Genomic DNA, 13,724 nt, shown 5'->3' with positions numbered 1-13,724 from the left:
CACTACTCTTGTGGAGTTTACGGTTGTGAAAGCAGCCTCTGCCTTCTGAAGGCCAGAAAACTAGGCTAGCCCGTGGTCACGCACTGGCATTCCTGAATTAGCCAGGATCATGGGACACAGGGAGATCCATACATGAGCACCCTCCTGGAAACACTCACTATGCAGCTCCCTATATTTCAAGTCATAACCTACGCTATAAAAATGTCACAACTTGTTCCTCAGGATGGGACTTCCAACACTGCTCCATTTTGTTCAGCCTAGGAAAACTTCAACAGTATGGCCAGGTAGGGATGTTTCCGCCTAGAGAGATAACCACCATCACTTAATTTTACACAGCCACTGGGTTGTTGCTATATCAATGACAAGGGACAGGACTGGATCATCTGCTGCTGTCAAGAAGAAGAGAGGGAAGACATCACACCAGGTCCAGCTGCAACAAACAGAAGGACTGCAATTTGGCTATTCAGACTGCATTCACTACTACAAAAGCTGTGCCACATCTCTGGAGAAAGCTATTGGGTCAAACTGCTGACCACTGCTCTGTGCTGCCTTGATCAGCCATGGGAATGTATGCAAGTAGCCCGGGGAATGTACACATGCAGCTCCAGGTCTCTGAGCACAAACAAGGTGACTCAACTCTATTGTTTTTACTACCCTGGTAATTATTACAGGGAATGCAAGTAATGGTAGTCTTCTGCTCCCCATTCCACCTGACCTATTTAGGGTATTATCATGAGCAGAATTTGATTGTTATCATGGGTATTTACTGGAATCATACAGTGGAGTTCAAAGGCGTACACAAAAAGCAGCTTTCCAACTCATAAGACTGGGAAGGACTGTTTGATTGAAAATAAAATAAAAGAAAAAGCTTATAAGTCATGTCACAACAAAGTTTGATTTATTAAAAATGATTACGATATTTTTATTCATATTTATTCTAACACTATAACTTAAAAATTCAGAAGGGCAATTTGAAAAGCAGACGTGATTTTCAAGTGAAATAAGATATGATTTTTTATTTTGAAAAAAATAATAATAAAACAGCAGTATTACTCCCCTTGCTCCTGGTCTCATTTATTTCTCTCTCTCCTTCTCAAACATGCACACTTTACTCTCTTTACTCTGGCTAATTCTGTGGAGGCAGCAGCTCTGGGAAATGAACTAGCTTTGCCTGTGGCTCATACATCGTTACAACTGTTAACTAAGTTCTACTATAAAAATCTTTATTACACAGGAGAACACAGAGGCATGCAGGAACACAGCTTTATTTTCAGATACCAGGCTGAGTTTTTAGGGCAGGAAGTTAAAATACTTTTTATTCTCTCAGGCTTACAAAGGCTGCTTCACATAGAGAGGTTCCTGCTACCCTTCCAAATATCAACCTGTATGAAGGAGTAAACTATGCTCTGCTTCAGCCAGGGGCTAATATCCACTGTGTGATGATGGTACCTCAGGAACCACAGTTGCCCAGGGTTTCTAAATGTCATGTCCTGCCTGGAATGGCTCTCTCAAAGCTTTGCAGCATGCAGTCACTCTGCTGCTCGTGCTGAAGCTTGGGGTGCTCAGACCAGTAGAGCACTGAAAGTATGACTAATAAATGGAAAACACTGTAGGGCATACCTGAAGTGAACAAAGTTCCTAAATCCAAATAAAAATGTAGATGGTATTATTGGTATTTGATCATTTGCCAAGACAAGGCTAGCTTAAACAATAAACAGAGTGCTAATGAAAGTTAACTTTAGCTGAAATATGTAACACGCTCCAGCATTTATAACGAAGGCTGCTGAGAAACTTTCTGATTTTGTTTTCCATACATTATTTATTTCAGCAGTCCAAATGCAAAAAACTGGCACTCTGGATCGTGTGAAATGTTTTGCGTTATTCCCTGAAGGACTATGCATTTGTGAAGTAATGAGAAGATTATTCTGTGACAGATAAACTGAAGCAGTGTGACTTCATCAGATGTTACCTTGCTACAGCATTTCTCACACTTTTTCAGAGTGTGACCACCTTTGGACTACTCTGTCATATCTGCCACCTTAGAATGTGGGAGAAGAAAAATGAATGAATTAATAAATAAAAATCTCTTTAGTCACAGGAAAACATCAGCAGGACTGATGAATCAGTTTCTGACATGTCCCAACTCCCTCTCACTTGCGGCAGACACCTAGCACCTTCCACGAAGGAAAACACGGGGCTTTCCATACTGTGCTCAAGCAGCCTGATAACACTGCACTAAATAACTTCCAAAACGGTACAGCGTGCTCTGTCTTGAAAAGATGTTACAACTACCAATATTTTATGTTGCAAAGGCTGACAGAGATCCCACGTGAGCAGGCTGATAATTGTTGAATTTTCGAAGTTATGATTCTAATGAAGTAGGAAAAAAAAAGAGAGAGAGGAATAAAAACCTCCCCCTCAAGATTTCACAGTCGAAGTTGCAATCTAGAAAAACAAATCTGCAGTTGAACTGTGCGTTTTTCTTTTCTAATACCACATAAAAAGACTTTAGGGAACAGAGGGAGACTGGAGCCACCCTTCCATACGACTGCCTTCTAGGTAACCTTTTTGTTTCCTTAAAAGCCCCATATAGCCCATAGGCTGACCTTCTGGCATGAAGCAAGAGGCAAAGTGAGGTATGGTGTGGCAGCAGAACAAGAAAGAAGAGCCTAGGTGGGAAGAAAACCTTCTCACTTGGCCTTGCTGCAGTGCTGAAGGTAGGCTTCACTGCACAGCAGGCCCTGAGGCACTGCCTGCAGCCCGCTCACAAGGCAGATCCACAAACAAATATCAGAAGGAATTACCTAAGAGAGAGCTGCCAAAACAGCCTGATTACTTTCTCCCTGTCAAATGGCAGGAGTTGGCCTTTCCTGAGAAAAGGTTTATGTTCCGGCCCTCAAGTGCAAAGGTTACTCTTGGCTCCTGAGTTGGCTTTTTCTTCCAAAAAGAAAATCCTAATGGGAAAAAGCAGTGCTGGCAAAGCAGTTATAGATCCCTAGGAATCAATGGGTGTCTTTAAGCAGGAGCTTCCCAAGTGTTACTGCAGCATTAATAACCTTCCTCTTTAAATTAAAACTGGACTATCAATGACTTCGAGACACTTTCTCTGAATGCATGTAGCATAACTTAACAGCAGTTTTTGCTAGTAACTAGGTGCAAAAATACACCAAACATAAAGCCAACTAATTTTAGTACACACAAGCTGTGCAAAGACGACAAAAATCCACAAGTAATTTACTTTTCATGATTTAAAATTACTAGTAAGCAGTAACAGGATTGTAGAGTGCAATTACTGTCTTCACAGATTCTCTTCAAGAGCCTCTTAATTATGACACATTAATTGCATTCCATGAATTCTAATTTTCACTTGTTTAAGATTTTTTCCAGCTCACTTATTTTCCTCAGATTCCCTCTCCACTGTATTCCACAGGCTTTACCTATTCGAGGAGCTCTCTTATAAAAAAAGTAATGAATCAGTCCCACAATACTCCTCATAAAGTAGCAGTGAGAGGTCCAACTAGCCAAAGTTTCCTCTCATGAGTGTCTGTGATGTAAACATGCACAGAAAAAAAAAGGAGACATATTCAGCTAACGTATAATTTTAAAACTAGAGGTTTCATGTGCAAAATGCCACAGATAAAATAGATTTTAGTCCTGGGCTATTTAAGTGCTTTGAAGGATGCTGAGCTAACAGATACAGATTCAAATTTAAAACTCTTTATTTCTACAGCAGTCTGGTATCTGTACAATATGCATACCATTTGCTTCACAAGCTCACATTTACATAGCAAAATGAGGCTAAAAAGTAGTAGGATGTACGACAGTTCCATCAATGGTAGGGAAAAAAAATTCCTTTTTCTCAGGCAGCTCAATACTACCTCTTTTACTTTGAAAACCTGATTTCAAGTCCTAATTTGAACATAAGTTAAAGCAACAAGTTCCTTCACTTATTAACATAAATTCTGATCAATTCTATATTTTACTACAAGTTAGAAAAGGGAGAGAAGAACGTTTGATTCAGACTGGGGAAGCATATATGCCAGGCTATGTAACTATCTCAGTTTCCTTTTTCAAATGTACTTATACTTGACAACAACCAGATAACATTTTGGGTCACAACTTCACCTACAATAACTGAGACATTTTCTAAGATAATGAAACACGGATACCAAACAGAGCAGTTAACGTTCACAAAGAGTCAAAGTCATGAGTTTCCTTTAAAAAATTAAACACCACTGCAAAGTACAGTCATCTTTAAATTGATCTTGCCAGATAATATCCCTGGAGCTCAGAAACCTCTGGTTAGAGCTTAAAATACATATATATATATTCCTCCCTTAATAATCCCAAATTCCACATGGGTTTTCTTTTGTCCCCTGGCTTTTTTCCTTCTTTTATTTATTTATTTTATTTTTTATCACTCCTGCTCCAAATCCCAACTGCTTCACTCCTTCATAATAGGCAACATTGTTCTTTGTACACATTCTAGTTTATTCTTTCTAAATTTAACTTAATGCTTTTGCCTTGGTAGGGGATGAAATAAACGCTTGGGGCAGTAAAAAGTATGAACCTGCCACCTTCTGCCATGTCACTGATCTTCACAGCCACCCTTCTGCCCCAACTGCCCAGGAACAGCAACTGTGTTTGCTATGACCAGGGACACTGGATAACATAGTCTAGCACTGCTCTGAAGTTAAGCGCCTTTCAGTAAAGCGTCCTGCGAAAAGCAGGTGGGGCTCTAATCCAACCTATCTGTGCTGGCACATAGAATCATTTTAGCTGGAAGAGTCCTTTAAAGGCCATCTGGTCTAACTCCCCTGCAATGAACGAGGACACCTACAGCTACATCAGGTAGCTCAGAGCCTTGTCCAGCCTGACCGTGAGTGTCTCCAGAGATGGGGCATCCACTGCCTCTTTGGGCAACTTGTGCCAGCGCTTCATTACTCTTACTGAAAAAAAACCCAAAACTTTCCTTATATCCAGTCTAAATCTCGCCTTGTTTTTAAGTTTGAGACCATTTCCTCTTGTCCTGTCACAGCACACCCTGCTAAAGAATTTGTCCTTAAGGACATCCTGAGGAACTAGCCTCTTCCATTCAGTGACACTGCACATAGACATTACAGGCCATGATGAACCTCTCAAAACAAACCAAGGCAAAGCCTTGCTACAAAGTACTCCCTGTGCCATGTTCTACTAAGGCCACTACATTGTCGTTAACTCATGATATGGGCTGCTTTTATAATACCGGCTCTAACTATTCCCATGCAGTCAACCTGGAAGGGTTGATTTTGTATAAAGGAGGTGCTGGAATGCAGATTTGTAAAGGAAGGGACAGTTTTGTCACCTAAAATCTGGTATTCTTGTTTACTTTTGTTTTGACCAAAAATATATTACACCCCAGCACATTATATCAGAGTATCAGCCCTGTCTCTTGTAACTTTCAGGTCTTTGTCTTTTTTATTTCGCTGGTACTCAACAGCAACAAAAAAATCTACCCAACTCATCATGTAACAGCAGTACGCTGCATCTCCACAGTACTTCCAGCAGAGGGATCAGAATTTTGTGCTGCCACCTTAAAATACTCAATACGTCACAGCACTCATCTTCATTCCATTTTTCATCTTCCATAAAAAGCTCAAAAATATATTTTTGAGATCCACGTAACTGTTACAAAACAAAAGAAGGGGAAAGAAATGAGAGACTTGAGCTGGAACTTGCCTTCTAGTATTTGAACCTGGTAGGATCATATTTTCAAATTTTCTCTTTGTATCTAGAAGGAAGGTGAACTCCTTTTAAACAAAATGAAGAAAACAAAGCTTAGCTTTTTGGGGAATGACACAGTTGCAGAAATCAGGCACTTATCACTTAACATAGCAAAACTATTGAAGTGATGAAATTACAAGAGCAGCTGAATCTTTCCTCACAGTATTCACCCTGAATATGAAAGCTATCAACAATTAAGGAAGAATGGCTGCATGTTCAGAAATTGCTAATGTGTGCGTTCATCATCTTCAAAGTTTCAAGCTATAAATTATAAAAGTCTGTGCCACACTTGAGATATTTAATACATATCTTTCTTTTCTTTAATAACTGGAATAAATTGAATGAAAGACAACCTCCCATTGATTATGTGGAAACTGAAGGTTGCATTTTGCAGCAAAGACCACTGGACCCAACATGTTCATCAGCAAAGTTCAGAGGAGAGGTTTTTGCTCACCCCCTGCACAGAACAAACTGCTATTAGTGGGAACAATAAACAAAATCTCTTTGTGCCTAGAATGAGAAGTTTAAATTTCAGGGTTGAGAAAGGGTTTGCGTATTCAGAGCACAAATCAGATCCTACCATGGTTTCAATACCCACTAATCAAACCATAGCTACAGGACTCTGAGCTTTCAAGTGGTGCATGCCAAGCCTCCCTCTGCAACGAATTTGAAGGTATAATATTTGTATGATCTCAACAAAAGCACAATTTGGAAACACAGCAAGACTGACAGGACTGCCACTACTTCATATAATAAAGACTAACATAACAGGTGGAATGAGACAACAGTACTCTATTTGCTAAGATTTAATATGGTCCACATGGACTTCAAAAAAGCTGTGAAGAACATGGGGTGCTTTCGGAGTTTGACTGTTTCATTGGTCAAAGGCTTCTAAGAGTAGCAAAATTAATATCAACAGAACTACAAAGAAGATAGTGAACAAATGCCTGAATGATCTTTGATTCAGTTCTGCACAGTGCTTATAATCTCAAGGCGGGCAAAATAATAAAAGGCAGAGCAGAGGAATTCCATCAGATTATTTAAAGAAATAAAAAGTGAGAGCAGTGTACACAGTTCATATTGGACTCTTGCCTCTTCATATTTAAATCTAGCATTGGAAAAAGTGCACCTATACAGGTGTAAAGCACATAAGCCATCAGAAACAGGAGGCTATACACTCACGATGCAAGAGACAAATACATCACACTCCTCAATGCAAAACAATATAAAACCTTTTTTCTTTTTCAGCTTTCACATAATCCTAGAGATTAGGACGTAGAAGAGATGTGTGTGTATTAATGAAAATTAATGCAGGCAATGAGAACTATTGGTGATCTGCTAGCTAATCTGGAGATCTGCCATGTATAGTAAAATTGGAAATGGTCAGAAATACTTTCACTGCAAATACTTTACAAAATTGGACTGACTACACTCAAATTTTCTCTCTTGAAAAAAAAAAAAATTGACTTCACACAACTGCTCTATTTTTATATTGGCAGAACAAGTATTTCAGAACTGCCATTGTGAAGCTCAGTTCTGTTCTGTTTATCTGCTGTATGACAAATCAGACTTGGAACGAAAGCCAAATTGTGTGCCTTAAATGACCTGAAAATATAAGTTCTTTCATAGCAGCTTCCTTCCAAGAACTGAAATTAGAAAAGAAAAATTTCTACAAATGCAGTTAAGTAGCAATACAAGTTCAAGAATGCTAAAGTCTCTTGTGAAACTAATGTTTACCCCCATACTGGCACAGCAGGCTTTCAACACTAAACGCAAAGCTAGCAACAGCCTTATAACTGCAACATTAAATCTTGTGCCTTTTTTCACAGCCTGCTATCTGGTCTTGATATGCTCCTGCCTTGTTTGCATTCCCCCCCCTCACTAAGATGCTGTGCAGAGCAGCAGCCTTGCTCCCTGGTCATTCTGCTCTTTTCTCCACAGCTCTTCCTCACTGGCAGGATTCCTCTTCATCCATGGCAAAGCATTGGAACAGCGGTGCCATGTGTGTCTTGGCTCAGAAGGGGACTGAATGAGGAAGGGAATTAGCTTTGGGAAAGTCCCATGTCAGGGGGTCATAGAAGGGAGGTGTTCAAGGTATACACTCTAGCTTGCCATGTGTGGCAAAGTCAGGCTGGGAGGAACCTTTAAATTAGCCTAAGACATCTCTCCTTTCCTACCCAATCACGGTCCCCTGTGACTCCAGCAACTGCCTGCCCATGGAGTTTGACGTGATCCCAGCACTTGGCAGTACCAAGACACTTGCTTTCAGTGCCAGCACTGTGAGAGACGCAAGTGGAAGTGTACTGCAGCAGATCTATTGCTCATTGTAGAGCAGAAAAGCAACAAGCACATTCATGGTCTTTAAGTCTTCCACTTTCAGGTAGGGAACAAGATAACAAATTCTTACCCAAAGTAGCAAATACATTTTAACTGCACTCTGCTCCATCACTACATCCTGGGGTCTGACATTCTGGAAGCGCATTTATAACGTTACGGCAACCATGGTGGGCCTGCTCACATGAATACAACTTATTATGTGTTAGCCACCAGGAGAGATCCTTTAAATAATTAACCTTGAAAGAACTCAGAACTTGGTTCAAAATGATGAAAGCTTTGCCACTGGAGTTTTTTCCAGGTGGAAAAATCAGCAAGGCACGTTTGCATGGCATGCAGTGCAAGTAATACTTGGCTGTTAGTGTAAGTGAAGTCTCCAAGCATACTGAGGGCAGACCTCTAGTTACATTATCAAGAACCTGTCACATTTTTCCTTTTCCATTTCTTTCCCTTTCAAGATCCCCCTAGACATGCAAGATGACATCTTTTGCATTCACCCTTTCTGCCTAAAATTATTTTTTAATTTAAGACACACAGAATTGGATTATTAGTCCAATTCAACCTGATATCTTGATGCTGGCGGAAAACAATATTGAACATCCCTCCGAGGAATGAAGACCATGCAATGCCACACTCTCAGAGCTCATAAAAAACACAGCATACACTGTGGAAGAGTGATTATTTCTGTCCTCTGTGGCTAACAGGCCACACGTGGGTACCTCAGACCTGGTTAGCTCCTTCTTAACCCCATTTATTGATTGTAAAACAAGAGACTCATTCCTAAATATCAAGCTCGCTATCAAACACTTCAATTACAGTTACATCCAGGTGTAACAAAAATCCCACAGAAGCCCCCAAAAACGTGCTATCTACACATTCTCTGCAGGCTGGGCGTTCTGGCATTCCCTGCCTCCTGGCTACAGAGAACAGCCAAAGAACAGAGATTTTTGTGTACACGGGGAACGCCAGGGCTCGGCCTCAGAGAGCAAGCTCCGGGTCGGTGAAGGGGGGGAAGGGTGGAAGCCCCGCGGGCTGCCAGGAAACGGCCCCTCTCAGCTGACAGTCATCCTCCAGCCCCTCCGCAGCCCGGCCGTCTCGTGACGCGGCCGCGAGAAAACTTCGGGCGCTGCGGGGCGGGGAGGGGAAGGAGGGCGCGAGGAAACTTCGGGCTCCCTCCGATCCCCGCACGCCGCGGCGGCTCTCCTGAAGCGGTGGTGGGGCGCAATTCAGCGGGGGATTCTGAGCGGACCCTCCGGGCTCGGCTGCAAAGTTGCGCCGTGCCCGGCATTGAGACAAAGTTGCGTTGGAGCGAGCCCGGCGGAGCCCGGCTGCCGAGATGCTTGCTCTCCCCCATATCGCTCCCCGCTGCCCCCCGCCTCTCTCCTACCGCCTGCGGCGGGGTCCCGATCAGCATCTCCAGGTAGTATCCTCTGCCGGAGTCTCCCTGCAGATTCTCCACCATGGCCAAAAAGTTGAGGCTGCCCGCGGGGTCGGAGGCCAAGGCCAGGCCGCCCACCTCGTCCTGGGCGTCCCGCTGCCCTCCTCCGGCGCTCCCCGGTCTCAGCGGCAGCGGGGCGGCCGACGAGGCGCGGGGAGCGGCGGGCTGGGACACGCGGAGCGGCAGCGAGAAAAAGGCCCGGCTGAGCCCCGCGGCGCCGGCCAGCAGCAGGAGGAGGCTGGGAGCCGCCGGAGCGGCCATCCCGGCGGCACGTCCCGGCTGCGGCGGCTCGGGCGGGAGGCAGCGGCCGCCTGGCTGCCGGGCTGGAGGAGGAGGAGGAGGAGGAGGAGGAAGGCGGGAGCGGCTTCCCCACGCCCCGGCTCCATCTCCCCCCTCCCCCCGCGCCGAGCTCCTCCTCGTTCCCTCCGTACGGCCCCGATGCCCGCGCTCGGCCGGACAAGTTGCGCTCCTCCCCGCGGCGGCGGAGAAAGTTGTGTCGGCGCGGTGTGTCCGGCGGGGAGGAAACTTTCCGAGAGCCCCGAAAGGACGGCAGCGGGGGCGGTGGGATCGGCATCGCCGCCCCGCCGGGCCGCGCCGTCGCCATCTCTCTGTGACCGCGTGTCCTGTCCGTGTGTGTGTGGAAATTCATCTGCTGCATTAACGGCGTGTTGTCATAAGAGCGGGGCATGACTGGCGTCCGCTTATTAAAAAGGCTGCGAGGCTCTAAATGTCTTCATCATGCACGGAATTAATAACAGCAGTCGAGTGTGGCCTTTCAGAGGATGAGAACACTTAGGATGAAATTAGCCTCTGCGTCTCTGGAGTAATGGCACTGTGAGGCTGGGTGCTGCAGAAGCCTTTAGATGTGGCATTAAGCCAATCTAAGCCGATTCACTCGTGCTTTTTTGGTCTCTGCACCCCTCAGCTGCCCCACCTTCTCTGCCGGAAATAAGTGATGCCTGCCCAGCCTCAGCCAGGTGTACCTCGGAGTGCCGCAGTGCAAAAAGGACATACAGCTATTAGATAATGTCCGAAGAAGGGCTATGAAGTTGGTGAAGAGGCAAGGTGTGTAAGGAGCAGCTGAGAACCCTCGCTGTGCTCAGCGCAGAGCAGAGGAGCTGAGGGGAGGCCTGATGGCGGCTGCAGCTCCTCACAGGGAGCGGAGGGGCAGCGCTGAGCTCTGCTCTGTGTGACAGCGACAGGGCCCGAGGGAACGGCATGGAGCATGAAGGGGACGGGTGGAGGGATTAGGGAAAGGGTCTGCACCAGGGGGCGGTGGGCATGGAATGGACTGCACGGGGCTGTGGGCATGGGCCTTCAGTGCCAGAGTTCAGGAAGTGTTTGGACAGAACTCACAGACATAGGGTTTGGATTTCAGGATTTGGATTTGGTGATCTTTGTGGGTCCTTTCCAATATGGGATTTTCTCTGATTCTTTGACGTGCTGTCCTTAGCAAACCCTCAGCAGCCACCTGTTTTATCCTTGAGTATATACCCACTCCATATTGCATGCATGAAGATCTGCTATAGCAAGCAGCAGGAGTTCCTGAGGGGCAAGAATCCTCCAAAGGATTTCCAGGTGTTTCACAGCTATTGAGTAAAGTCTCCTTTGAGGCGAGCAATGTCTGTTCTCGTTCCCAGGAAGCCTGAGCAAACTCTTTGCTGGAAGGTTGCTTAGGTGAGGCTGTTGCTCATAGGTATTGCCAGAGTTGCTTGGGGACAATACTCTGAAAGAAAATTGAAGCCCACCTGCTCTCGCCGAAGGAAAAGAGGTGCTTTCACTTTTTTTCATTGATGTATTCAGCACCTTGGCTTGTCATTCAAATCCTCGAGCCCTTCCCCTCACTTTGTAACCACTCCCTTAGATCATTTCAGTGCTTCTCGCACATCACAGCACAGAGTGGGTGCAGTCCCTGGCATCCATGGGGAGGAGGAACGCTTTGCTGTGCTTTCAGCCGTGATTTTCTGGAGGTGGGAATTGAGCAGCAGGATTGTCCTGATGGAGAACTTGGGTAGAAGGCAAGGATAAAGGTTGCATTCACATTATTTTACTTGTAGGAAACGCATAGGTGTAACTGTGCAAACTCTGCACCTGCCAGGTGGCAGGAAGCTTTCTCTTTTCCTGACAAGAGAATGGTGAAAGATTGCAGCCCTACTTTGAGCAGCCTGAGCTGCCTGGGGCAGAGGAGCTGGGAAGTGCGGCTTTGGAGGCTGGCAACCAAACACCTGCGGGAGCGGTAGTTTGGCTCACAACAGTGGTTATCTCCTGAGTGTTCTGTATTGGCTTTTGGGGGGGGGTGGAACTGAGCAGGGGCAGGCAGTGCTGCACAACCTGTGTCGTCAGCGCTGCAGCTGAAGGATGGTTGAGGCTCTTTGTGGGTGAGCTGAGAGCTGGAGAAGTGCCCGTGCCCCTCTGTGAAAGGAAAGCAATCAGGAGTATAACTGAACACCCCCTCAGAGTGGTAGGGGTGTATTTATAACAGTCAGCAGCTATATACATTTTGTTTGAATTCTTTTACAGTACAGTAAGCCTTCCCCCCTCGCCTCTGTTGCTAAGATACATTACCATATTTCTGGGGAGAGCAATCCCAGCCAGAGAACTGTGTAGTTGTCAAAGTATGGAAGATATAGCATAGCCTTTAAGTCACACTTGTCTTGTCACACTTTTTTTGTCCTGTTTTCTGTGGTTATGTACAAGTCTCATTGCACGTGTGTATCAGAAAGCTGCTGCATGTGAAGTGGTGTACACATAACCTTTCCATCCTCCCATCACATCATCACAGTGAGACCCATGTTCACACAAAAGTGTGTTGTGAGATTTCTGTCTGTGCTCGTCTTTATTTACTGAAGAATCTGATGAGGCTCAAGCTGTACCATGTGCAGGTGAGCAGACCTTGTGCGTGTCTGAACAATGGCAGAAAGAGATCTTATGAGAGTAATGTAAACAGCTACTTCGGGAGAAGACATTATAAACTTCCAGAGAACTGAGCCTGACTACACAAACAGTTGCTTGGAGAAGAAATCATCTGCATGCAATGCATCCACATTCACAAAATGTACCACATATACAAAACAAATGAAATGCTGGAAACAGATGCAAATAAAGGGTGTCGGGGCTCCTTATTTTCTAGCGTATTTGAAGATTTTTTTTCTCTGTATTTTGTTATTCCAAGTATGTGTTCGTTGAGTAAACAGTTGTTAAAAATCTTTAAACGTTACAGTGAGAATAGGTCTTTTTAAAAAGTCCTTTGTTCACATATAAATTTGCAGGTATATCTAGACTTTGCATCCATCTGCTTTGATCCTATTGTGGTGCTTTAAACTGTGAGCCACTTGAAAGTTAATCAACATATGTCTTTATAGCATAACCTTCCACCAGTATTTAGAGAATACAGCATACCATAAACACGTAACTACTGGATGAGCTGTATTAGCTAAGTCTGAGGGACAGTTGCTATATGTAGATACTAGAATGAAGCTATAGGGAGAACAGGAATGGAGAAGAAGGTTGAACATGCAGAGGAAGTGCTGGAACTGATGGGAACAGAGGAACTCTGGATGTCTAAAAAGAGATCTTCTCTTTCCAAAACAGGAAGCTTTTAGGTGACTGCTAAAACTGAAGCAATTGTCAGCTGTGCCTCTGAAGAAGTCAGGCTGACCTACGCTATCATTATGTAAGAACAAGGAGAGATGGACACAAAATAAAGACTTCTATTCTAAAATTGCTTTGTCTACTTTCTGTGTTCCTACTGTTAGTGTAATCAATACTTCAGTTTTAAGAAGACTGATTGCTCTTTACCACTAATTGCACACTGGTATGGCAAGAAACCCAGCTGGATTTGCAGCGCACAGAGAGTTAATCTGAAGAGTTCAATAGCATTAGGAAAGAGGAGATTTTGTTCTTCTCAGACCTCACTGGAAATGGTCTTCTCTGTTTGCAATCTCCATGCATCAGCTCCTTCATACTTTGTGCCTAGTCCAGTGAAACGCTGCTGGCAGATGACAGAGCAGTAAACAGCCGAGCAGCAGAGCGGCAGTGGAGATAGCATGGTTTGGCTCTTTGCATGTTTGCCAAGAGAATGAATAAACCAGGATGAGGGGCATGCCATACTGGAGAGCTATTCCAGTGATGTTCCTAGAGGTCTAGTCACATGTCCTGTGCCAAATGAGGGCATGGACAGTCTGGAGAC

General features: G+C 44.6%; 1 protein-coding gene across 1 annotated transcript in view; it reads right to left on the bottom strand.

The window, feature by feature from the left end:
* Positions 1–9,876, bottom strand: part of BACE2 (beta-secretase 2) — a 56,937-nt gene extending 47,061 nt beyond the window's left edge. The window contains exon 1 of the mRNA XM_048966905.1: positions 9,485–9,876. Coding sequence (XP_048822862.1) covers positions 9,485–9,796 — 312 coding nt within the window. The 5' untranslated portion in view covers positions 9,797–9,876. The remainder of the gene's footprint in view (positions 1–9,484) is intronic.
* Between the last annotated feature and the right edge of the window lie 3,848 nt (positions 9,877–13,724).

The sequence above is a fragment of the Lagopus muta genome, chromosome 1 (genome assembly GCF_023343835.1).
Source record: "Lagopus muta isolate bLagMut1 chromosome 1, bLagMut1 primary, whole genome shotgun sequence".
In the NCBI taxonomy this organism is placed as follows: domain Eukaryota; kingdom Metazoa; phylum Chordata; class Aves; order Galliformes; family Phasianidae; genus Lagopus; species Lagopus muta.
Note: the sequence above shows the minus strand (reverse complement) of the source record. Positions and strands in the feature narration are given on the sequence as shown.